The sequence below is a fragment of the Choristoneura fumiferana genome, chromosome 18, assembly GCF_025370935.1.
Source record: "Choristoneura fumiferana chromosome 18, NRCan_CFum_1, whole genome shotgun sequence".
NCBI lineage: Eukaryota > Metazoa > Arthropoda > Insecta > Lepidoptera > Tortricidae > Choristoneura > Choristoneura fumiferana.
Window position 1 is genome coordinate 13237594 of NC_133489.1, and position 27761 is coordinate 13265354.

The 27761-nt window shown below is 35.3% G+C and overlaps 2 protein-coding genes across 4 annotated transcripts in view; one reads left to right on the forward strand and one right to left on the reverse strand.

The window, feature by feature from the left end:
- LOC141438090 (long-chain-fatty-acid--CoA ligase ACSBG2-like) overlaps positions 1 to 14321 on the reverse strand; it is a 32999-nt gene extending 18678 nt beyond the window's left edge. The window contains exons 1-6 of one of the 3 annotated variants that reach the window (XM_074101756.1): positions 14078 to 14321; positions 6321 to 6411; positions 3209 to 3410; positions 2735 to 2869; positions 2447 to 2648; positions 805 to 906 (exon numbers count right to left, since the gene is read on the reverse strand). In XM_074101756.1, coding sequence (XP_073957857.1) covers positions 805 to 906; positions 2447 to 2648; positions 2735 to 2869; positions 3209 to 3410; positions 6321 to 6411; positions 14078 to 14161 — 816 coding nt within the window. In that variant the 5' untranslated portion in view covers positions 14162 to 14321. Of the gene's footprint in view, positions 1 to 804; positions 907 to 2446; positions 2649 to 2734; positions 2870 to 3208; positions 3411 to 6320; positions 6412 to 12870; positions 13161 to 13340; positions 13619 to 14077 lie in introns of those variants that run through there. The other 2 variants (XM_074101757.1, XM_074101758.1) reach the window with 2 other exon arrangements.
- Positions 14322 to 18474: 4153 nt separating this feature from the next.
- sau (Golgi phosphoprotein 3 homolog sauron) lies at positions 18475 to 26406 on the forward strand. The gene is made up of 5 exons (XM_074101441.1): positions 18475 to 18816; positions 18919 to 19066; positions 20544 to 20642; positions 21553 to 21728; positions 24610 to 26406. The coding sequence occupies exons 1-5, from the start codon at positions 18628 to 18630 to the stop codon at positions 24856 to 24858; spliced, it is 861 nt and encodes a 286-aa protein (XP_073957542.1). The 5' UTR covers positions 18475 to 18627; the 3' UTR covers positions 24859 to 26406.
- Positions 26407 to 27761: the final 1355 nt, after the last annotated feature.

Genomic DNA, 27761 nt, shown 5'->3' on the forward strand with positions numbered 1-27761 from the left:
GAACATGTATCTTAAATTTTAGTTTGATCATCAAAATTCAATCACAAAAATAATAGATCTGTCGCCTAATAAATAGATCTGTTCCTTAATTTAAATGCTTCTACCTATTCTACTACAGTTCTGGTTAGCTACGACGACGAGCGAAGCGAGGAGGAGTGTTAGGTAGAACTGCGACCCTCAGCGCGTGAGCCGAGCAAGCGAAGCGAACGTGCCGCAGTAGCGGCCGGCGAAGTGCCAGAACCGACCATTTTTTGCTAACACTTAGAGCATTATTTTAAATGTATTCAAATTACCATCCATCAATCATCAAATCATCATAACCATCATATTAATATGAAACGTAAGGCCAGAGAAAGGGACAACCGCATGACTGCCACGTAATTTGATAATAATAATATTATTTTTCAGTGATTAAAAATTATTTTTTAGGTAAACATTTTATATTGTATGGTGATTCAGTTTTAATGACACTTTTATTATTTTGAAACCCAATATAATCATTTTATGATCGATATTATTTCTAAGTAATTTTTAATTAATATTTAGGTAACCGTTTTAATATTATTTGGTCATTCAATTTAGGTGACATATCTAATATTTTAGGGACAAATATTATTTATTAGGTGACCAAAAATGCATTTATTAGGTGATCGATAAAATCATACTCTTTAAGAAACTACTTATGTCACAAAAAAAAATATTTTATTATTTGAAACATTTTTCTACATGTCGATTTTTATTGTTTTGTTTAAGTTTTTTAAGAGATTGATTAGAATGAATATATTGAGTAGGTAAGGTACTTACTGTATATACGATGGTGCAGCATTCGTTGACAGCTATGCTTTTGAGGATGTTGTCTAATTGTGTGTCCGGTTCTTTTGCACCTATTTCCATTAATTGCTCCCACTGGAAAGATAATTTTTTTATAGTTAATCATCATCATCATCAGCCAGAAGACGTCCACTGCTGAACAAAGGCCTTAGAACGCCACAATGAACGACAACTCGCCACTTGCTTGTTTCCCGCAACTCTCACGATATCGTCAGTCCACCTGGTAAGAGGCCTGTCAACGTTTCATCTTCTGATTCGTGGTCGCCACTCAAGGACTTTTCTTCCCCAACGGTTATCTGTTCTTCAAGCGATGTGGCCCGCCCGCCAGCAGCAGGTCGTCGCGCGCGCAGCGGGCGCAGCTCGTGGGGCAGACATACCTACCCAGTTCTCGTTAATGCAGAACACATGATAGAAGATTTAATATATGGATATAGATAAAATATTGTATGCAGCTGTACGTAATTGGCTACGCCTCGTTTCATAAACCCACACTCGTGTTTTAAGGACCCCTATTTCGATACAGTTGCATAAAATACTATTATTTTGAAGACAACAATGGTGAACATAAGTAAATTTGTTTATCCATAGGTACAACACCTCCCCCACCGTACCTATTCTAGACAGGAGGTTGTTCTTTTGAGGACAATGAATCAAGGGTCAAATTTCGCAATGAATCATCATCGACATGAATTTGGATGAATTTACATAATAAAAATTTTCAATTAATTAATGCCGTGATAAGAAATTGACGACAGTTTTTTTCATCATTGCATATAGTGCGAGGTGTTGATATTAAATATAATCAATGAAGATAAAATAAATCTTACATCTTCTTGTACTACACTATCTAACCAGCTCTTTCCAAACATTTCCAATGTTATAAGCTTTTTGAAAAAATACTTAAGAGTACAGTGGTTAAGGCATTTTTTGGTAGAGTAACCCCTTATTAATATAAGAGTAGCTAAAACTCGGTACCAAGCGCTTTCCCAGAGATAAGACCAAGCCAGATCGATTTTTCATCCCCGAAAACCACTACATACCAAATTTCATCGAAATTGTTGGAGCCGGTTCCGAGATTCTGATTATGTATACCTATACAATAATTGTTCGTTTAAAGGTAATAGATTAGATAGATAGAAATATTTGTTTTGTAACTAGTTGGATTTTTAATTACGTAATTGAATCAGGCAGGTCCATATATGCAAATGAACCCCTGTCCCCTTACATAATCATCTTATGAGAACAAAACCAGCACTAGAAGGGGCCAAAATATTTCCTTTCTTAATAAGGTCCTGGCGTTTAGCCGGTCGCTGTTGCAGCGTGCTCGCTTCGCTCACTCGGCTCCCGCGTTGCGGATGTAATTGTACCTAACAGTCCTCCTCGCTTCGTGACAGTAAAAGTGCCCAATTAAATTACATTATCGAAATCGCTTTGAAGTAGGAAAGTATTTGCCCTCTTCCAGTGATGGGATGGTTATGTCAGGGGAACAAGGTCAATGAACTAATTGGTAGCGGAGAAGCAAGCAATGTTTGAACTTTTAAGTGAAGTGTATAGATATCCTTGACCTCAACTGTACATGCATAATAAAGTGCGAAAGAGCGACTACGACACTTACAGTATATAGGTCAGGTATGGATGTATCGATGGCACCGTCCCACTGCACAAACGCTTTAAGCTTCGGTAGCCGGCTTCGCACCGACAACACTTTATCTAACTGTTTCTTGTCTTGTACGACGCAAATGTTTGCCCTTGATTTCTCCATGCAATAGAAACATGCTTCTGCTGAGTTCGTCGTGTAGATTCCCGCTGCATAGCCACTATAAAGGTAATTCGCTTAATTATCAGCTTGCTCGCTACGCAATTAGTGGCCGTAGAATGTAAGACTCATTTGTTTCGTACTCACCCAGCGTGAATAGCTGCCAAGTCTGCGATGTACCACTGTTCAGAGTTGAAGCCAAGGATACACACGGAGTGGTAACGTTCTAATCCTAGTTTGATGAATGCTTTGGCCACTGTTCTTGTTCTTTCGAGGTACTGTCTAAAACAAGAAATCAATACGTATGTGAATAAAGTTACCTGCAATGATTTCTAACCGAAAACCAAGGCACTTCATTTCTGTGTCGTAATAATAGACTAATTTTTTACTCCAGGTAAAACATCAAAACTAACTACATATACTTAATTATAATTAAATTAATATTTAAGATAAAAAATATGATAATCTATCGCCTAAAACTTGACCTGCCTGCTCGTTTGCCAGCTGCTGGATAAAAAAAATACAATAAAATTATTTCATGAAAAGTCTGATCGAATTATTTGGCGACGCACACGTAATACACTGTTCTTACCCTGCAGGATCACAAATTGAAGCACTTACTTGTAAGTGGTCTTCACCCATTTGCCGTCAATTTTAGAACATAGAGCTGCACTATCGGGGTATCTCGCAGCCATTCTTTTTAATAATCCTGGGACAGAGAGGGGCGGTTCGCCGGCGGTCCCTCGAGACGCCACTCGCAGCTTCACGCGACCTTCTGGCACCCATGTTATGTAATCATCTGCTGGTAGCACCTGATCCGGACCTAGAAATAGTACAAGGTGTCACAAGAAGCACAAAAATGTACTAGCATAGCAGTAGAGGGAAGCAGGAATACCTACTTGTTGCCATCTACGTATGGAAATAAATTCTGGTTTAACTTTCTAGATTAATTAATACGAGTCTTTCTTAGCTACTAGTACTAACAATCGCTTCTAGATGACACTGTTTTACATAATACATAACAGAACAGTGCATCTTCTTTTTCCTATGAACCAGATTACAATAAAATCCAAAAAAGCGTTGCTGTGTTTGCTTGTATTTTGGCCATATCTGACCGCTAACTGTTTTGCACTATTTCCGGATAAGAAAACCTAAAAATTTATAGATTTACTCATATAAACTTTATCACTATGTAAGGAAAAAAAAAACAAATCTGAAAACACTAACTTGTCCGTTTCACTTTTTAAGGTGCAGTTTCTTTGTCTATTAATAAATTTTAGAGTGGTAAAATACCTAATATAATTTTTATCTCTAAGTTTTATACCTATTAATTACCAGCATACCGTGTAGAAGAAAAAATACCCGATGTTTTTACCAGACTGCCCGAAGGAGGGTTATTATCTTTGTGACGAGTGACTTACGTTTGACCGGAGGCTTGATAAACTCTACGTTCCTATTGACCTCTATTACTAAAGCGATTTTACGTGCCTGTTACCGGAAATGTTTCAAAATAGATGACAAACTAGATAAAATTTAATGTTCCTCCAATTTTCTAGTAACGATGGGTTGATTTATGTGTACCTAATCTCAGATTTGAGTAAAAAATACGTAATATTCTAAAATGTGCTCTACCGGAATCACATGGAATTTAAATGTGATAGCAAATTCGATATTACTGTAATTAATTGTGAATTTCAATTGACTGTTATTCGTACCTACCTTGGGTAGTGATGTTGATCCTTCCTTTAGTGGCAGTAGATATTATTAATTAAAGGGGAACTTACGAATCTGATTTAATTATAAACGTTAATTTTACTTTACGCGATTCGTAACAATAGATGTTGTTACTTTCAACGGATAAATATGTATCAGAATTTATTAATTTTGCTGGTAATTTATCCAATAAATAACTTAGAAATGGTGTACCTACTGTTGATTTGACTGGATCAATGTTGAGATAAAAGTGTAAGAATGTACGAATACATCAATTATGCTATAATGTATTTAACGGTATCTTATCTAAATAAAAAATGCTAAGCTAACATAGCTTTGGGGCTCAGCATTTTTTTATTACTGCATTATGCAAATTATGTTAGTCTTATCGCGAATAATAAAATAATTTGAATACCTATTATAATACCACCTGGCGATCGTATGATTATAGGTATGAGATAAAAAAAAATACATGACATAATTGATACACTCACATAATTTTAATCAGATCACATGGAGAACATTCCAATTTAATTAAATAAATTAAACAAGAAGCTCTTTGCTTTGTTTTGTTAATTACAACTCTACCTCTACGAGTATAACGAAATAAGTAATTCATGTGCACATGATTTATTTATTGCAGTGTATTTTAACACCTTTATAGTACCGATATTACGTTTTAATTTTATTATTATTAAGGTAAGGTAGGTGTGTTAATTAAATAAATATGACTACCTACCGTCAGATATGGAAACTCTACCTTTCAAAATCAACTCTATCTAGGGTAGTTGTTATGATGATTGTATTATGATTATATCATGATTAGGTAATATCGTACTAAATGCTGGCAGTGGAGTCAACTACGTACATGTCGTCACTCAAGTTTTAGATAGAGTTGCTACATCTGATGGTAGAACAAAGGGTAATTATTAATAATTTGACATTTAAGTATGTAGATTAATAGATAAATTATTCCATTTTGCTCGCGTTATGTTCCATCGTAATATTTTAGTACTACAATCTGCACGACAAAACAATGGAGGAATCTCTTTTATTAATGGATCCCTGTGTTGATACCGGTGCGTTTGAATTAACGGAAGTGATTGGGAGAATATTTTCTTCAAACAATGACAACAATGTACTGTGCAATAATATTTTTTGTTTCATTTAGACGTAGTGTCTGAGAAACATAAATTAGATTCAGTACTCAGAACTTTATTTTTGTACAAAAATGATGTCCGCTTGGGTTTTTTTTTAAATCTTCGCGTAAGTTCCATGTGAATGAAATTTTAAGGCAAGATCGCTAAATTTTCATCTATTTATTACCTAATTAGGTGCAACGACGAGTGCAGCGAGGAGGAGCGGTTAGGTTCAACCGTGACCAAAACAATGAATCGAGTTCTATGCATTTTTCTTGATATTAAGATACTTCGCTATTTCAATTTTCGATATTTTAATATTTGGTTTTTTGACGGTTGATATTTTGTGTTTCGATATTAACATACATCAATCATTCGGTTGTAGATATTTTGAACTTTCGATATTTTAGCCGTTCGATATTTCGGTTTTAGGAATTCCAGACGTCAATATAATGATAGTAGATATTTAGATCATTCGATGTTCTGATTTTCGGTATTTTGACCGTCGAAGTTTTAACTTTAGATATTTTAAATTTCGATATTCAAAGACGTGCCCACATCGCTACATAGATGAACATGAACACAGAACAACATGAACATAGATGTCGCTAGTGCTGCTGCTTAAGTAGCATAGTAGAAATAAGCAACCTGAGATATGTATGCATAGGATAAATTCGTGTCTAGATTCCTGTCCAGCAGTGGTGTAGGGGTTATAGCACGCAGCGCGGAATGCTGAGGACCTGGGTTCGATTCCCAGTGCTGGTCTCTTTTTCTGGTTTTTCTGTGCATCCATGTCTCAGTTTGTATTTACGACACAAAAATGTAGTTCTTTCGCTAGGCTAAAAACCATACTATAGCAAGTGTCAGAATTATTTGCTTACCGTTCATAGGATTACTGTTTCCGTTGACCATCTGCATTTTGTTAACTTTAATTATTTCTTCGCCGTTTTCTACAATGACTGTTGAGTTTTCCTGTAACAATAAAAACGATTGTAATAAATCTCAACTCCTGATCAGGGAAAGACCCACGACCCGAGACGCACAAAAGACCTGAACTATCTTAACCTCTTAGGGTCTAGCGTAATGACATATATTTTGTTTTACTTAAATAATTGACGTTCGGTTCAAATTGTGAAAGCAGAAATCTTACGTCGGGCCTCAGGTAAGTAATAAAATAGTCGTCGATGAAGAAAGCCTCATATCGCATGCTTAAAAATCCCCAATACCTGGTCTACATATCTGACCTACGTAGTATCAATTCTGACATACTTCACCGCCTTAGTCGTGTTATTACACCGAACATATTTATTCACTGTGAATATATTTATTCACAGTCAAAGAAACGCGTTCAAGCAAGGAACGTGTTCGCTGTAAATTTCTTTGAATAATAAAAAAAAAATTGAAAAGGTTCCAGTTCCACCTTTGTACGCAATTAGTTTCCTCGCCTTTGCATAGTAAGGTAGGAGTGAAAATTTAGGCGTTTATTTATTGCCAGACCGCCAACCATAGCATACTGCTTACCTATATTAAATATATTGACCCGGATAACTCACGTCTTAAATCGAGTTTAGCACGCACTGTGCGCGTGTTGCAGCAGCCGCTGAGTCGCGTTGCTCCGAAGACGAAGGGCTACGGATTAGCCCGAAACATGTGGAGCTAAACTCGATTTAAGGCGTGAGTTATCCGGGTCAATATATTCAATATGTGTGAGTCTCACGGTAGTTTCATGTTCAAAAATACTGCTTACCTACCTATTATAAGTACAGAGAAACGGCAGCGCTGGTTATCAGGTGATTTTCAATATAATTTTATGGACGGTTTACACGAGTCCTTTATATGCTAGGCCTAGTCTCGACCAACATCTCATGAATCTTTTGCTTAGCAGCCAGATAAAGGATCAGATGTAAAGATTTCCGTGCCTTCAACTGCTTTTTCACACAGCGGCAGCGGTTCCTCACTCTGCGGCCCTAACTTTAGTTAGCACGAGCACGCCCTCTGTCGGCGACATCCTAGTTTAGTTTTACAGTATCAATTGTTTAACATTTATTAGTACATGAATGCTGGAAAAATCTAATCAATATAAATAAATATCTCGTATAATAGTGTTTATTATTTTTACCTCGGCCAACAATCATAATTATTTTATGTATTTAATCACTACACTGGTCATTGCGTGACTGTGACTGACAGTCTCAGCTGAGTACCTACAAGCACAGGTAGGAAAAAGAATAAGTCATGTCACGGAAATTAAACGATAAATACAGGTTTTTCAAGGACTCTGATCTCTTCATTATCTTTTATGTCATTTTTTAATTTGCATGCTGCTTCATCGTTTTCGACGTTGACGGTTGTCGAAGTCATTGTTATCTAACTTTTTATGATACACTGTTCGAAATGCACTTGACTTTTTATGGTTTAGTTACAACCCATGAGCTCTTAGAAAAACCTTCGGGTTTCGGGGGAAATCGGAAGGATTCGTTAGTAGTAAATGACAATTGTATTTTTGACTTAGTAGGAATCCATCACGCGAAGAGTGCACTCGTTGTGTTTTCATTAATTTATATAGAGCAGTTAAAATCACCTGTTACTTATTTATTTAGTTTGTTATTTTTCGGAAATTGATTTCCATGGGGAGTCAACTTAATAGCAGGGTATTTCTGTAAATAGCCAATAACGGGAAATTGTTTATAATGTATATAAACATTTTGTATAGAAGCTGAAACTTTCATGAAAATTGGTTATCGTAAATATTTTAATAAGGTTCAAGACCGAGTTATAGAAACAACGAGGATTTCGAAAAGTACATTAACAAAATATTAAATGAAAGCAGACCAAAAAAATTCATTTGACATACCCAAGACAAGTAGATACTAACAACAGCTCTATATACTTCCAAATAAAAATAGTGTGTTAAGATGAGGTGTTCTCTATTTAAATTAACGATTGAAGAATTTGAAATTGCTAATTTTGTTTTATTTGTATCATGACAACAAGTCATATTGTAATTACCGAACCGAGCTAAACTCGATTTAAGACGTGAGTTATCCGGGTCATTATATTTAATATAAGTCATATTGTATTAAAATTAGAAAAAGATAAAGAAGCGTAATATTATTACAGTAAGGATTATTTTTTACTAATTATTATTCCCTACATAACTTTTTACGGTAACTTTGAAAAGTTTTGCAAGTTGATAACAGAACAGAAACGCATATCACGATCGCGTTTCATCGTTTATACCCGAAGCATGCTTCTAAAATCCGAAGGTTTTTTTAAGAGCTCACGGAGTTGTACATATGCTGTCGTTAAATAAAATTGAATTATTGCGAAATGATTATGTGCTCATTTTAACAGTTCCAAAGTTTATGAAACTATCAAGCTTAAAACAGAATGTATTTTTTTCCTGAAATAGGACTTAAGACATTCTAGAGGTAACAATCGAAGCTGTTTTTTTATTATTAGTCTTTTTATTTAGGTATATTATGTAGTAGACTGACTACACGACACCTATTGGTGACCACGACCGCTGCAATATCGCCAAATGTCACAGTGATTTTAGCAATGGGCGCATATATTTCATCTACCTATGCTAGTGTTCGTCATACGCATCATCAATTAGCAAAACAAACTTAATAGAAACTTAAAATTAGCATAGTCATACGATGTGTGGTGTGTTTAACTCGTCCAAAGTTCATTGCCGCACAGTGGTTTGACCGGCTCGAAATGGAAAACAGACTGCACGGGTTGAGAGCAACGTCGCGTTATGTGGAATGGAACAGATCGTCACTTTTTGCCTTAAAATCGAACCTGGTTTTATTGCGTGGCAAGCTTATACCCGCGGCTTAACTTTGCCATATTATTAAATTAAAAAATAGACAAGTTCCCCATCCTGTGTGGGAATTTCGGAATATCTTTCCTTGTGCGCCTCTATGAACTTTAACAACTATGTCTGCCACATTTCAAGCCTCTAGCTTAGCTCTAGTGGTTGAGAATGTGGGTTGTCTGTCAGTCAGTCGTGCAATGCTGCTTGATATGAATTAATTGAAGCATGACGATTAAAAAAGATAGCAAAGTACCTAGAGGTACAAAAGTAAAAATAAAAAATAAATACCTACCTTTACTTTACTTGTCTTAAATTTTTCAGTGAATAAATTAATAATATGTCCATACAATAAAACTATTCTCCACTCAAAGGTTGACTGGTAAAGATCTCTTAAAGGGATAAGTTCGCATTGTAGATAAATCTCAACGTTTGTCAATTGTGTTTGTTTATTTATTTTATAAAGAGTTTACATGCATACTATTTTATTGTAACGTGTTAATGAGCCTCTTACACAAGAGCAAATGGTAATTACAAAGAGATTGTTGCACAGTTTGCCGAAGTAGTAATAGTAACGAAATAGGCAGGGTAAATTGCTCGTAAGTATAATAGTTTCTAATGCCTATGGGGAATTAAGGTTAGTTCCCCGCCTTTACAAGAAGAACGATCATTCGGTTACGCGGATATACAAAATTCATAGGAGGCCAATAAACGTTCGATGTAAATTTGTCTAGAAGTTGTGGAAATTCATTTTCTCTCTTCTTTATTTTTAATAACATACGTAATAGAATTACGCGATAGTACGAATGTGACTAGTGAAATACTTATAAGGTAAAGGCGCCTATTACCGTGGTACTTAAGGAAGTTTTCAAATGAGTCCCAAAAATTAAGGGTATCAAAGCTCCTTAACAAACGAAATTTTTTTTTATTTAAGAGCGTTTATTGAACTATAAAAAGCCATTAAAAACCATCACATTAGTTCAATTGTCATAACTATTTTGTAAAACACTAAATAAGATTCGAGTCTGCTTGTATTTGGTGTCACGCGTTAGTATGGCAAATCCTCTTCCTTCGGTGCCATTTCGGAAAATCACAAATTGGGAGATCTTTGATTCATTCAAATACACTAGCGCTCATAGATCCGTGAGTCGACTAAATAAGCTTTTATCGTGTAAAATATATTTTTTAAGAAATCTATCAGTTTGATTATAAAATGCGTATTTTAAATTGCCGCGGTGATGGCCATCGATTTTGATACCCCCGGTAATAGGCGCCGTTACCTTACCTTTCAAAATTCGTGAATGACTTTAATCTCAAAATATGTAGTTCTGTGCTTTATCAGTTGTAACGTTCACGGCTTGGTTATAACTTACGTACGAGATAAGAATGTTTTACCAACCGCTGTAAAGTTGTACAGTCACCGCACCAATATATGACATAGTAATAATTAGAATTAGAGCGTGCATAAATTAACGACTCTGTTTAGGGCCAGTATATGACGTGTCAGATATTTTTACATACTCCTCTGTGGCAGATATACTCAGCGGCACAAAATGTGGCCCACTCTACAAATACAAAATTACCTATTTCTGCATACATTTGAGGGCCAGATTTTTGGCCGCTCGGTATATTAGGTACCTACTGCATTTGATTGTACGTACGATGAAGTGAAATCCATGATACCAGCATTGTACGATGATTTTTGTTTTCAAGTGCTCTTATACAAACTGATAAATTAAAAATGGAATAAAAACTTAACAAATTATCCTCTTTGATATCCCAAAAAATAAGAGGAAAGTATCTCAAAACATAAAAGTTACCAATACTGTCGCACCTTCTTTGCTTTGCTTACCTACGAACCTAAATACGAAGAAAAAAAGATTAAAATACTCGTAGGTAGACTATTAATTTGGTTTTGAAATGAAGGTCGTGCAAACTTAAATTCCAACAAAACTATTTTACGTGTGTTTTGATAATTTATCGCATAAGTAAGTATGTTGAAAGCTTTTAAAAGGGGGTGCCATGACCTGAACCTAGGGAGCATGACCCCCAATTGACCTTGTGGGGCTGCATGGTGACTTTTCATGAATCGATTACTCTTAAGTACAGCTCAGTTCAGTCAATTGACATACTTACTTTTATGAGCCATCAAAATACTTTTGTATGACGATAAGTACCATGACGATACTAAAAATCTAATTTTGCAGGTAATTAAAAAAAAAAGATTTTTTCAGGGCTAAAATAAAATTATTTTTGATTAGAGTCGCGTCTTGGAAATCTTGAAATTATTGTTTCATTGAGGTGAAAAATTGTGTGTTTCGCTCGGCTGTAAAGTTGTTTAGCATCTCGTGCCTTAAAAACCCTCGACTACGCTCAGGATTCTTCTTTTGAACCACTCGCTTCGCTCGTAGTTCAATCCTAGAATCCTTCGCTTGCTCGGCTTTCAATTATAAGCACTCGTGCCAAACAGTTACTTTCCAGCCTTGCATAACCAATAATTATTATATATTAGATTACTATAATTAGAAGTGTGCTACCTAATGTTGTACTTGGTTAATATTGTTGTAGGAAGCAGACAGATCACATTTGCATTTGCGTTAGATAATAAATGTACCTATCTAAAGCTGCAGATTTTAAAAAGGCTGTATAGGTAAAAAACTTAAGTAAATAACCAGAGGCGGTATTGCCTAACGTTTCTGAAGCTAATCGCAATCAAATGTCAGTTTTTGTATGCGAAATCTGTCAATTGATTGCGATCGCGAGCGCCAGAAACGTTAGGCAATATGGCCTCTGTTACGAACAGAATTGATATGGAGCTTAATTAATCATACGTATATCCGAATTTTCAATGAAATTATTTTGAAACCGTAAACTATTCAGGATATATTTGAGGACTATCCTGTAAAACACACTAGGTTAGTTTACTTAAATTTAATCTGACTTGTGGTGACTGCGCGTTAGGTACCTAAGCATTATGTTGATATTATTACAATATTAATTATTCATATTATTATATATGTAAAACAAATTAATACTTATGTCAAGAAAACTACACGTAGGTACACAATTAAATTTAACAACATTTTGCAAGTTTTTTTATATTTATCGGCACTTAAAATTAAAGCGTTCAATCACTTTGAGGAATACAAATCTTGATTTTCGTAACTTTCTTAACCCGGTCAGTTAACTAACGGGTCTGTCGTTTCGTTTTTGGTGTGAATTGTGCGTGCGGTGCATGCCACACGCGTCAACAGACTCTTTACTCTATTTTATTCAGGTATTTATAGCGTCTGAGGAAAATTCATGTTAAGTACAACGTCTACATACATTTCATATTAGCACCATTAAAAAGTAGAGTAATTCAATGTCTTCAGCTCCGTTTTAAATTTGCCTTTGGAAATGGTCGATGAATATTTTTTTTAGCAAATACGAGTAGATAGGCAAGTAGATATTTAGTCCATTCTTAGTTTCTGATCTAGTGCTATGAATACCAAGGTTCGCTAATAATTGGATCGATAATAGGCATAGAACTGACCCACTAACGTTAAGGTGATTTGCACCCGCCGATGTGCCACAACCACAAGGTGAACAAAGTGCGAAAGAATTCTCACCTCATAAAGAATTCTTCAGAAATTTAGGAATGATAAATAGCTCCAATATTTACACCACGTAAATAGGTACACGCAACACTTTTAATCACCAATAAGTAGTTTCTTTTATCGTACTTATTGTTATCACTTATTTTTAATGCGACTGTTCCGGCATTCAAATTGTTTTAGTTGAGTAGTGTTTGCCGATCGCGACCCTGCTGAGGTCGTCTCGTCTCGAGACGTAACTCGTACGATTCTCTACGACCGGAGCGACGCGAGCACGGCAGCCAACTGGCGCTTTGCCCTAACACGCGCGTTCACGATTCTGGGTATAAAGTTCACCAACAGCGAAGTGATAAGCATATGAGCATCCTTCATCATACTTTGTAATAACTGACCAAAAATCAATTAGATTTAGCTAAGGAACTGCTATTCCCTCTTTAGATTACATGGGACTTTCGTAATGGTTAGTGAAAGTTGAAGAAACTTACTGTAGCATGCCCGTTCCGCTCCATCTCCATAGTAGTGATCGGGTTCTGCTGTACACGTGCTGAAAATCCACCGCCGCGCGAGTGACTAGGTTCTCGCAAATAATGAACACGAGCGCTATGTACACAACCCCCGCGTCTACTGATAAACACTAAAGCCTCGAATTATCTTTATGCTACGTTTGTCTTATCAAGTAATTAATACTACATGATCCTTTTGAATCTCCGGCAATGTAATAATATCATTATCTTCCTAAGTCCATAAAAACTAAAATAATCAATTATCAAGCTTATGCTTATATAGACTCCATATGGAAACTCCGTTATTTGACACCAAAACTGTCGCTTTAAAATAATGCGGGTAGTAGATACTCTATGCAAAATATTAACCTAGGTATTCCGTAACTTTAAATTTCCGATCTGTCTGTTGCTTTGAGTATTTATCTAGATAAATACTCAAAGGTATGTTGCTAAGTAAAGTTAGGTACAACAACTGCAAGACAAGTTAAGACACAACAAATTAATTAAAAATGATGTCGATGAGGCCATACAGCAGTAACACTTTTCAAAGCATCTTAAATAGGTACGTGTACGTAGGTACTCGTAATAAGTATCTTTAGTGCTTACGATCTTGTTGTGATTTGACTCTTTTCTTTTTGATAAAATTATCTTCTCTTTTAAAATATGACTTTTCGGTCCTAATTAATAGGACAATTTCGCCAGTGTCAAGTTAAACTCACTTTGAGAGGCACGTTGTACGGTGATTGTAGTTTTTGCAACTTGATAGTAAAATTCCAGAAACCACGTGGAGACCACTTGCGCATTAAAAAATGTTAGACACGAGAGCAATATAGGATTTTGGGATCACTGTTCACTGTTAAGGTTAATCGCCGCATAAAACACTATCAAAATTATACTTCAACTAGCCAAAGAAACAGAAATAGCAAAATTAGATATTGTCTACATCCGCCATCTTCGAATGCTACAAATAGAATCCTTGATAAAATTATCTAATTAATTACACGAAGGCTAATTTATAAACAATGAATTAAGCATCCTGATGTGATGTGTAAACTCATGTCATGACGTAATGTGACGTGAGCGTTTATAATTAAGTAACTAAGTAGGTATAGGTAGTGCCACCAGAGTTAAGGTCACGCGTCACGCACACAACACAAGTACATGTCATGTAATGACAGCGGGATTTTGACATTAGCTCATTTATTTTGAAATTGAAATTATTTATTTCGCAGGAACATACACAGGTGTTACAAATATTACACATGTCAGAAGAAAAATTACATAGGTAGGTACATGTCATGTTTGTTCGTAATCGCAAATTAATAATCTAATTTAAAAGCAATACTTACTTCATTAAATTAATTATATAATTTTCTACAAAATTCACTAATATGTTTTATGTCCTCATTTAAATAATTATAAATTTTAATACTATTATATTCAAGACTCCTTTTAAAATGTACGTAATTCTTAGATCCTGGTAATTGAAGGTCAAAATTTAATTTACATAATCTACGTGGTCTACTATTGCTATTGCATTTAAAACTGGACTTATTTTTATAAACAAAAACGGAAACCAAATATATATATGTAAAGAGATATCACAGTTAGTATCTTGTGTTTCACAAAAAGTGGACGGCAATGTTCGAGAGGTTTTGCCCTTTCAATATGCCTAAGACCTTTCTTTTGCATCACAAATTACTTATTCTGTGATCACAAGAACACCGTTTACATGAAATTTCATTTTCTTTTTATGTCAAGTTCTTATCATGTGGCTGCAGTGGCGTAGCTACCGGAGGGCTGGACGGGGCAGTGCCCCGGGGCCCTCAAGCTCACGGGGCCCTCGGACTCTGACTTGCAAACTATAAATCAGAACACGATGAATACGGAACAAACGATTTTATATAGTTAGTTGGGGTCATAGTTTATTTTTTTGCCCCAGGGCCTTTGGTTATCTAGCTACGCCACTGTGTGGCTGTGTGTGTAATCATTCACTTCAACTCTCGTGGCACTATCTAATTAAGGTACCTCACCTACTTACTTACTTAATTTTAGATAGGCACTTCAAGTTCAGTCTCAAACAAAATAAACATTATTAGGTACATATGTTCACAGGTCGATTCATAAGAGCGTATGAATGATTTGAAAAAATCGGCCAAGAGCGTGTTGGACACGCCCAAGTTAGGGTTCCGTAGCCATTTCGAAAAAATCAAGTAATATTTTTCTAAGTATTTCGTATTGTGCAAGTACGTTACAGAATCTTCCAAGTTTAGGTATGTTTTATACCTTAAATAGGCTGCTATTTACTCCTAAACTAGTAATATAGTTCTCATGCAATCTTAGCCGCTATAATTTTTCTGTAAATTTGTAATATTTACTACCATTCTGAATTTTTACAAATCTTTCCACCCAACAGTTTAGATTTCAGAGGAGGGGGACGCTCGATTTTAATGAAAATTTGCACTTTAAAGTGAATATCGCAAACAGATCACTGAATCTAAAAATCGTCTTAGCAACCTCCCAATGGTTTAAAAGACCTATCCAACGGTACTCCACACAAGTCGAGAAAAAAAATCACCGCCACTTTACGTCTATGGGAGGTACCCTAAAAAAATGTTTTTTTGTGTTTTTTATTTTTACCACTGTCGGCTTGACTAATATGTATATTCATGCCAAATTACAGCTTTCTAGTACTAACAGTCTCTGAGCTTAGGTAGCCGCGGACAGACAGACAGACAGACAGACGGACAGACATATGGCGAAACTGGGTTCCCTTTATCTTGCATAATATTGATTCTCCGAATTACACTTTGCATAACTATCTATGTGTATCTCATATTTTTCTTAGCCTAACGATACTTTTGCATAATCATCACTTTGCATAATTATCAGTTCGAATAATAGTCATTTCTCAGAATATTGGCAGGCCACTGTAATGTTGCCGAAACGTCGAGGTAAAATACTCGTGTGTGTTAGCGTGATAAGTCCTGTGCGTGGTATTTTGACTGTGTGAAAATCACGAAAGTTTAAGACATTATATTATGAGATATGTCTTTCTGCGAAGCAACTATTCGAACATATAAATATTATTCTCATCGTTATTATGATGCTGTTAATATTAGGCTTTACAAAATGATGAGAAATGATAGTATATGAGAAAAAAATTATGCGAAAAGTAATTCGGTGATATGATGGTTCTGCTAAAGGGTGATATGAGAAACGAAATTATGAGATTCGATTTTATGCAATATATTAGTAAACCGTATAGAGCCTCCTAATATTTTGTAAACAAGTGCCTTTATTTCTTTTATCACGATTATTTAACCAGAAGAGGCCGTATAGCCATTATTATTCATCTGTGGGCCGTATTGCCTAACCTTTCTGATGCTCAGAGGCGGCCCAGGACGAAAATTTGGCGTGGTCAAGAAAAATTTTGCGAGGCCCTATGATGGCAAACCACATATTAGATGACGGATGTTTAAATGAGCGAAAAACGAGACTTTGGAGGCGCGAGGCCCCTCAGACCGCGAGGCCGTGGGCGCTTATGCTGACGCTCGCGATTGCAATCAAATGTCAGATTTTGCCTGATTTCGCCTCGATTTCGCATACAAAAGCTGTCATTTGATTGTGATCGCGAGCGTCAGAAACGTTAGACAATACGCCTGTATTTAATCATTTTGTAATGCACATTTTTATTCACTCATTCAATAATTCATTCGCGCCAGCTCTTGTGAATCTTGTGGATGTAGGTATGTACAGATGTACAGTAACATCAGGGCTACTACGAAACTCGAAACTCGAAGTTCGTATCTTACCGTCCCGCTCGCTCTCGTACTATACAGCATAAGTGTCAAAGGGACCGCAAGACACGAACTTCGAGTTTCGATTTTCGTAGTAGCCCTGCATGTACTATGATAAGTCTATCTATGACTATGAATGGTTGCGTTTGCGAGGTACACGGTCGACTTTTGTTTTTAGCCGCCAAAATGTAGTGTCGGAAAGTGGTCGGAAACCTGACACACGATTTGCATAGGTATCTAACCATGTCAGACAGAATAAAGAGGATAATTGATCAAATAGTGGGTACAAAAGCAAGCATGTTCCGAAAGCCACGTCTACGCCGCCTAAACTTACTACGAAGTGCAAAATTCGAACTTCGTATATTGCCTTCTAAATTTTTGTAGTAGGTAACCCCCTATTTTCCGAGCTTGTCTGCACTGTATATAGGGTTGCCATATGGAATAATTAAATGTCCTGATAAAAATCCTGACATCCCCCTAAAAGTACACTGACAGGTACTGCAGGGCTACTACGAAACTCGAAGTTCGTGTCGTGCGGTCCCTCTGACACTTATACTATTTAATACGAGAGCGAGAGAGACGGTACGATACAAACTTCGAGTCTCGATTTTAGTATAGTAGCCTTGCTGACATTTTCTTGTAACAGATTTGGCATGGCTTTTAGCGTAGATTGTATTTTATCTCATTCAAAATTGTTTTGAAATTAATATTATTCGTTTTGTTGAGTTCTTGCTAATTACAATAATCATTTCATATATTAAAAATTAAAACTATTAAAACTTTTATAATAAATGTATCATGAAAAGATAGATTTTTTTATTTATTATTTATTTCATGGGGCATTTCAGAAAATCTTGCCACTTGCCAAGTCCGGCCGCAATCCTGGAAAAGAAGTGGAAAAGGGTCAAAAATCCTAACAGAATTTTGGGATCACTGTTCACTGTTAAGGTTAATCGCCGCATAAAACACTATCAAAATTATACTTCAACTAGCCAAAGAAACAGAACTAGCAAAATTAGATATTGTCTACATCCGCCATCTTCGAATGCTACAAATCGAATCCCGAACTTCGAGTTTCGTAGTAGCCCTGCTGACATGTCCCGGTCCCGACAAATCCTGGCCATAGATGAGTGTGTGTGTTCCTGGCGTATGGCAGCCCTAAGGAAATAGTCGCCTTTATTTGAAATTTAAATAATTGATAGATTTAAAAAAAAAGACAATTACCAAATTAACTTAAATAATATGTTTTTGTACATTAAAATCCTCACAAAATTTTCGTTACTTAATTCTTTCGTAGTTAAACGAAACGCTTTGTCGGCCATATTTCTCGACACTCGCGACGTTTGCGTAGCAAGCAAACGTCAACAATTCGTTTACGACTTTCAGAAAATAGGCATCCGCATCTTAAATATTTTCAAGTGAGAAGTTAATTTTAATCTTTAGGGGATCTGTTTTTGTTTTAATGTACAATGAATAGAACTGACGGCTTGGTGCAACGTAGAAACGTTGTGAAAGACAGTAGTTCGGATGGTAATTTGAAAGAAAACCACGACATCGATGATAAGAAAAATGATAAAAGCTACGATGACGGTGATTCAAAAGAAACACGATTGACGTTAATGGAAGAAGTATTACTTTTAGGATTAAAGGACAAAGAGGTAATGTGTTTGATGGATTATTATAACTATACGAACGTCGGGATGTAAGGACATCTCAAATAAGCAAGGGCTTATTGTGCATGTTTGTTACGAATGTTTCAGGGTTACACATCGTTTTGGAATGACTGCATATCCAGCGGACTAAGAGGATGTATTCTAATTGAACTGGGCCTGAGAGGCCGTGTAGAACTAGAGAGGGCTGGCATGAGGAGAAAGGGGCTTTTATCAAGAAAAGTCATTGTAAAATCAGGTAATATGAATGGCCTCTCACTTGTTTACCAGTGTTCTTATTTTATTTTATTTCTTGAGAGTATGCAGATAGTAAAAATACATACAATATTGTAATACAAGTAACATACAATATTGTAACAAATCTAGTGTGCTTTATATGTTTCTGTATTATTATATAAGTATGCTATTATCTATTTAAAACGGAAATTAACATGATAAGCCTCTAGTTACCCTATTGTAAATTTTGTATAGGAAATCTGGCCTTAAAGCATTCAGGCTTAATTGCCATTACTTAAACCCAGCATTTTATTGCCACATAATCATTTTTTATTGCTGTATATTAGTTGATAGTTTTTAGGAGAATAATTTTTGGCTGTTCAATAAACAAAAATCTTATTAGAATGTTGTTAAGGTGCTTTATCTTACAAATAAAAACTTATTAGATATGCAACTTTGCATTTGTCATACAGTCAACAGAAATCCTGTTCCTTAAGAGTGGACTTTTGCTTCAGGTAGTCTTTATTACTTAACTCTGCTGTTTCTTTGTTCATCATTTAAAAATATGTGATGCTTAAACTAAAACAAACTGTCAGCGGGAGATGATGGTTTATGTATGTATGTATGAAAACTTTTTACTGTACAAAGTAAGTAAACAAACACAATTGACAAACATTCAGATATACATGTATATTTAAGGGTTTAATGCTTTTTTATAAAATGTTACTTAACATGTATATTACTGTATCGCTTTTTTTAGCTCTAAATTTTAACATTACCTGATGTATTAAATGGCATTCTGGGATATATAGGTATTCCATTTTATTTAATGTAAAATTTCAAAAATATATGTATAAATTAGTTACAAATCAAGAATGGGTTTACCGTCTTTGCTTGACCTCAGAATCCTCAGAGTTGATAATATGGCTTATTAAATTAATATATTTACACACACATCACACACGCACACGCTTAACGCCAATAATTTGCTTTATGCTGACGTCATGCAGTTATCGAGCAAACTGGGCGGTTTTTTAAAGAGTTTTTACAATGTATATGATTTCAATTTTGTAATATGAGAATATTTGGCACGAAATGACAAGAACTTGTTGATTTTATTTTGCTTAATAGACATCCAATAAGCATATTTTGTGTTTTTCGCGCAGGTATTCTAAAGAATGGAAAAATGTCCGAAATGTAAAACGTTTAACTGTTTACAGTCTCATCGTGGTTCTAAGTCTATTTGGAAGGGGAAAGAATGTCATGAAAGATAGTTACCTAAGAATAAACCTCAATAAACATTTCTCTTCAAATTTCTTATTACATGATGTATGTACTAAGACTGTATTAAATTCAGTGGTTTATGATTATTTTGATGACAACTCAAAAAATATTATACTCGAGTTGTTATTTCACATTTACTGTCAGGTTTACCATTACCATCCAAAATACTGAAATGTCAAACCTATCACTTTAAAAACACGTTCAATCTGTTTCAGATACTCCTACGGGTGATGTCCTGCTGGATGAAGCTTTGAAGCATATGAAAGAAACTGAGCCTCCAGAATCTGTGCAGAGTTGGATAGAATATCTAAGTGGTACTTATTAAATTACTAGAGTTTATATTTACACACACACACACACACGCACACGCACACGCACACGCACACGCGCACACGCCGAAAACGCCGATGGGCGTCTAATTTAGCTTTCCCTGGATGCCGCTGACGCCGATGGGCGTCTGTTCTGCAGAAACGTCGGCATCGCAGCAAAGTACGTAATCTGTCGCGCGGCAATGAATGGGTTAAAGAGCTTTACAGACTGCAATGCAGGATATTGAATAGATTTCTTTTCCTTGAATGGCAACACTAGCATAGATAATAGATTGCTCGTTTTTGGCTCGAAATACGAACTTGTGATTTTATTTTGCTTAATATACATAATGTACACATCCAATATCATATTTTGTCAAGTTTTTCGCGATTCCCAAGGTCAAAGAATCAAATTGCTTTAAAATTCCAGAGAAATAATGCGTTGTTTGGGAGAAACGTGTCAAAATGGTGTTGTAGAGCGCCATCCTGCTCTGTCTCGTTTTTTTTCCCGTTCTGGCGGTTCACTTTTATATTATAGAAACTGACATGAGCTTCTATGGGTGTGTAGATGAAAAAAAAGGGTCGGTATTTCCATGTCGGTATTATCAGAGTCGTTAAAGAGTGTCACCTGTCAAAACGATCAAGTCACCAAAGACACATCAATTCTTTTTTAACATATTTATTCTGGACTATGGAACAACCCGTAAACGACCCGACTGTCGTAATTAGGCGGTAAAGAAACTCTAATTTTTTGAAATTAATTGATGCAACTTAAAAATCTGATAAATTTTTTCTGTTTATTAGAAAGGTTATTCCTATCGATAAAAAATGTTTCAAGCGTTTCTAAATTTTTCAGACATTCCCCATTGTTTTTTATCTGATTTTGTAATTCCAACAATCTTTGATTTTGTTTTAGGTGAAACATGGAATCCAATGAAACTTAAATATCAGCTCAAGAATGTCCGTGAAAGGCTGGCTAAGAATTTAGTTGAAAAGGGAGTTTTAACAACTGAGAAACAAAATTTCCTGCTATTTGACATGACTACTCATCCATTGACCGACAATGTGGTCAAATGCCGCTTGGTTAAAAAGGTATGTTGAAATAATAATAAATCATTCTCAATGCACACTGAACTATTGTGGGGCAGAAAATTTATTTGATAATAAATGAGTTGATTGGAGCTAAACCTTTAGTAGCATATTAAGTACCAACTTATGAAGTTCTAAATGAATTTTGATCTTTTCATCAAATCGGAACATAAAAAATTAAAATGAAAGTTGCTATTCCAAACACTTGTATTTGTATACAAATACAAGTGTGAAATATAAACTGCCAACTGCCTAGAAAATTTATTTTTAAACTTTAAGTTGTGATGCTGTTCAATGTTGGATTTCTTTAGAATAAAATAGCAAAGGTAAAACTTAATTATTTTAGTTTATACCCACTATTATGGAATGTAGTGTAATAAATGGACTTGAATATACTGTAAATATCATACCATATCATTATCAGTAGGTACATTAGAGTACTCTACTCTAGTTGGGTAAAAAAAGTTAATAATGAGAAGTGTAGCATCCTCTGGGGAGTTGATATTATCACAACATCAGTCAATTAGAAATAATAAAATTATCAAGCCAGTGTCGAGAAATATTGGAAAAGTTGTCATTTAATAACAAAGGTTTATTTATATGAATATTTCTTAAATGATATCTATCACATTTACAACGAGTCAAAAGTTACAATTTAGCCTTTTTTTACAGTTTCATGTTTAATATTTTACTATACCTATCCTACTAATATTATAAATGCGAAAGTATGTTGTTACTCCTCGTTAAAATGGCTGGACAAGTTTATATGAAATTTGACATGTACCTAACCAACTGGACAAAGCCGCGGGTAGAGTAGTATTTTATATTTTAAAGATTAAATCGTCAGGTGACAACCAAAAGTCACTAATTGTGGGGCTACTACGAAATTCGAAAATCGAAGTTCGTGTCGTTCTGTCCCTCTGAGACTCATACTATTTAATACGAGAGTGAGACGGATGGTACGATACGAACTTCGAATTTCGGAGTAGGCCCTCTGCAAAAAAATAATTAGTGGAACATTAACTTTGCAATGCTAGACATAAGTTTAATTATCCCTCTTGACTTTAAGTGTTAATTCTGCTTGTCAACTGACGAAATTGTGTTTGCTTAAAGGGGATTAAAATACTATGCTCAATTTCTTTGTTGTTGTTTGTTTAGTTCTTCAGTCAATGCACACTTACTATTAAAGTATTTCATCTATTAGGTATCATTATAATAGGTTTCCAAACATTTCGCCGCGACGCCCCTGTGCGTCGCGACGTTTTGCATTATAACATAATTGTATTGGATACCAAACTTATTGTTTGGCATGAAACAGGATGCATAATATGCAAAATATTGCATTGTTTTGCCATATTTAGGTTAAATTTCATAACAGTATATTGTTTTCACCCCCTGAGATACTTGAGTAAACTTGTTTGTTTACATACCTAGTTTACACAACTAGGTTTTGCCCGCTGTTTTGTCCTGTGCCTGTCGATTTTTGGAGTATAGAGTGGAATGATATCAATTTATGTATTTGTTTTTAAGGTTCCGTAGCCAAAATGCCAAAAAGGGAAGCCTTATAGTATCGCCATGTCTGTCTGTCCGTCCGCGGCTTTGCTCAGGGGCTATCAATGCTAGAAAGCTATAATTTTGCATGAATATATATGTTAACTATGCCGACAAAATGGTACAATAAAAAAAATCAAAAACAAATTTTTTTTAGAGTACCTCCCATAGACGCAAAGCGGGGTGTTTTTTTTTTCTCATCCAATCTTGTAGTGTGGGGTATCGTTGGATAGGTCTTTTAACACCATTACGGGGTTGCTAAAACGATTTTTCGATTCAGTGATTTGTTTGCAAAATATTCAACTTTAAAGTGCAAATTTTCAATAAAATTGAGCGTCCCCTCCCCCTCTAAAATCTAAACCGGTGGGTGGAAAAAATTGAAAAAAATCAGGATGGTAGTAAGTATATCAAACCTACAAGAAAAACTATAACGGTTAAGTTTTCTTGAGAATTATTAGTAGATTAAGAGTAAATAGTAGCCTAAAGCCTAAGGTATAAAATATACCTAAACTTGGAATATTGCGTACAAAATACGAAATCCTTAGAAAAATATTACTTAATTTTTTCGTAATGGCTACGGTGTCCAACACGCTCTTGGCCGGTTTTAAAATAATGCCTACATACAATGCAGAAATGAATTTTCCATTAGTAGTAAGTTCCTAGAGTATAGTAGGTAGCTAACTTTTCAAAACTTCCACTTAACAGCCATTGCATGGATTTTTTAAATAAAATCCATCATTTATTGCACATGAATTTTTGTGCAGTAGGTATAACCTATCTGTTGTCTAGTTGTAAATGAAAATATTTCGTCTATGGCATTCACATTTACTGTTTTATCGTAGAGAATGTGATTTGTCATAATAGCTTTTGCCCGCAGCTTTATCTGCCAAAAACTTGTTTATCGCTATCCAGCGGGAATTGTGTAATTTTCCTGGATAAAAACTATTCTATGTCCTTCCCAGAGTCTCAAACTATCTGCATAGTTTTTATCTCAATTGGTTCAGCGGTTTAAGTGTAAAATGGTAATGGACAGACAGAGTTACTTTAGCATTTATTACATTGCATTGTCACTGTTGACCATAGACAGACATTTAAACAGTGAACAATACCTCTCCCTGCAGCCGGATAAAAAGAAGTCAAAACAGCGAGACTTACTATGATTGATTTAGCAGCTAAACATGAAAAAATAAAACATGGATAAGTGCGCGCAAAAAAAAATACTAAACGATAATTTCATAACATTACTATATCTGTAGATTATTCTGTTTCTGCTGTTACTTCCAGTCGCGTACTAAATTGTAGTTTGATCTGACAGTGAGTTGTTATATTCCAGGTGCAGGAAGCTGCCCTCCGGCGCTCGATCACAGACGTGGCTCACGCCGACAAGCGGTCGCTGGCGCTGCTAATGCTGGCTCACTCAGCTGATGTCCTCGAAAACGCCTTCGCGCCTCTCTCTGACGAGGACTACGAACTGGCTACGAGACGCGTACGAGCCCTCCTGGACTTAGACTTCGAAGCCGAAGCCATGCGACCGGAAGCTTGCGAAATCATGTGGGCGGTGTTCGCAGCGTTTACTAAATAACAAATATTAATCGGATAGGGAAAATGTTTCTTAAACTCAAAGAAACTTGAATATTTGCTGTCTGTTTTAAATTTGTACAGACGGTATTACTCTCATGGCAGTAGCAAGTGAACTGTCGTGGCTTGTCATTATTTAGCCGAAATTAAAAACCTTTGGATCTATTGGAGCTCATAAAGCAGTGATCATTTGAATATGGAAAAGTGAGAAAAGAGATTTTTGAAGGATAGATAAGTGACGCCCTGGTATTCATTTTTGCGCATAGAAATTACATTTCTTTTGATTACTGATAAAGTGACTACTAATGGCACAACTTACGTGTAGCATTGATTTAAACTACATTATTTGAACGCACTCTGTCGAAATTTGTATTATATTTATAAGTTGCCCAGTTACGCTTCCAGCATGGAAACACGAAAATTAAAATGTACTTTAACATGCGCTTAGTTTTGATGCTATTATCTGAGAACTTATACACTATTATTGAGGTCTGTTTGTTGATTTGAGTATTCCAGTTGATGTATTATGGTAGTTTAATAGTCCTTTTAGTGTTATTATATATTTTTTATCTGTGAGTATAAAGAATTCTGTGAATGTCTGTATATGCATTATTATGTTGTCTTATGCTTTAGGCTAAAATTATGGTTTTAGAAATAAGAACGCTTGCCTTGCATTATTCTAATTTAATCTTAACTTTACTATCAAATCTGGCAAGTAGCACCCGCTGATTATTTCAAAATTTATTACGGTTTGTATCCATCTACACAATCTAAAATCATTATTTTGTTATCTCGCTTATGACGCGTGTAGTACTAATTTGTAATTTAATTATGTTTTGGTCTTACTTAAATATATTTTCTTTTAAGTGATACTGTTTTTCGTATACATTAATGTGGATTGGTGTTTTCAAAAGAAAAGTTTTCATTTACTACGTAAGTACACAAAACGCAGCTTTTAGTGCCATGGTATTTTTTGTCCATAGCCTCTAGATAAGACTTCTATTAGAGTAAACGCTGTAATACGTGCGAAATATCATCTTTTCTAACGCGCAAACCTTACGTATTCAATTGGTAAACTTAGAATTAAAACATAGAACTTATAGGAGTTTTATCTATGGGTACAGGTGCTTTCACTTGCATCAAGCACAATCTAGATAATGTGCATTCTCGTATTTATTTACGAAACATGTGACTATACTATATTAATTATACTAAACTCAAAACCTCATTAAGCACTGTCAACACAGAGGTCGTTTGGAAAATATCAATTAAAAACCAGAGACGGTTATTGCATAAGAATCACCCGTTTTGGAATGGGGATGCCTAGTTATAATTAGCGTAAATTTTAATTGTGGTGTAAAATAAGTTTCATTCTATTTATCTTTTGTTTCCGTGTTATGTTGGGACATTGTTTTTATATTGTACATAGTCTCTTAAAAAGATAAAACAAATCGAAAACGAAATTTATAATTGATTGAACGTGTATAAAATAGCTATATAATACATGTAATGGTATTAAAATTATTGAAATATATTCATTAGTACCTATTAATTTCGTAATTTTTAGTTTGGCCCCGCTAGACATATGTTTTACTTCTGCGGCCAGTCAAAATTACCCGTTATTACCAGAGAGCGTAATTTTCATGGCCTTTTTTGACCTGTCACTTATCGACTCTACCTAAATGATATCAATATATTAGACTTTTAGACTGTCGTAATCTTATCATGTTATGTAGAGCGTTCTTTTTCCGCGTACAATAATATTGATATTTGACTGTAAAAGAAGTACTTAGTTGAAATCCGGAAAATTTGAAGAAAAAAATTGTTAGCATTTACAACAGAAGAATTTCAACATTAAAATTAAAAAAAAACTGAACTGAAATTATTAAATTAGCAATTGTTATCCATTCATTATTCATTGCATACCTATGTCTATTTCACATTTGCAACTGCTCGAAAGAAGGCCGCCTATTGTTTACCTCTATCGTTTCGATAATCGATAATCGAACTACCTATATGTATATTGTGTATTTGATTCAGCCATCCATATTTACGTACAGGTAAATGGAAACTATATTAGTTTATCGACTATCGGTTACTTGGAAGTGACATACGAGTACAGTTAACAAGTCGAGACAAGTGCGCGAGCATTGTAGCGCGGGTGGCGGGAGAGGCACACGCGGGTCGAGCGGGCGTAGTAGTTCGGATAAGCGGTCGTTCGGTTGAGCGACGTCCGGATAATCGACGCTCCGATAACCGAACAGGAAAGTAAAGTACTTACACATGGTGTATTTTTTAAAGTATTAGCGGTCCCCCGACACCGACGCCGCTTAGATAAAAAAACATTTTACTAGGTACTTATACTAAATTAACTTAGGCTGATTTTGCGGGGAAATCAGGATACTTAGTCCCCGCGGGATAGGGATAAACGAATTCTTCGCAGATGAAGTCGCGGGCAACAGCTAGGTAGTGCATAATTATTTTTTACTTTTTAATGGTTGTCTTTTTTGGCGACGTTTTTTTTCGGGTGTTTTTTTTAAATATTTGATGGCGTTTTTTTGAGTCGGGGGTTTTTAAATTTTTAATTTAAGTTTTTTTATTTCATGTTTTTTAAACTGATATATTTTTTTTTTTAAAGTGTACTAGTGTGTTGGATATCCTGGCTGCAGCATCAGCTCATCGTGTGCCACCATTGCATTGTATGTGGAATCAAATACTGATAAAAAGGAATCAAACACGACATATCTGCTATTATTTTTTCAAGAGTATACTGGTGTGCTGGCTATCCTTTCTGCAGCATCAGCTCGTCGTGTTGCTACCCCTGCATTTAGAATCAATTACTGATCAAAACGAATCCAAACACGACATATGTGCTATTATTTTTTATAGAGTGTACCTACTAGTGTG

Coding starts and splice junctions, on each gene's coding strand:
- sau (XM_074101441.1), top strand. CDS start 18,628: ATGAATAGAACTGACGGCTTGGTGCAACGTAGAAACGTTGTGAAAGAC. Junction 18,817..18,918: donor TAGGATTAAAGGACAAAGAG/GTAATGTGTTTG, acceptor CGAATGTTTCAG/GGTTACACATCGTTTTGGAA. Junction 19,067..20,543: donor AAAAGTCATTGTAAAATCAG/GTAATATGAATG, acceptor AATCTGTTTCAG/ATACTCCTACGGGTGATGTC.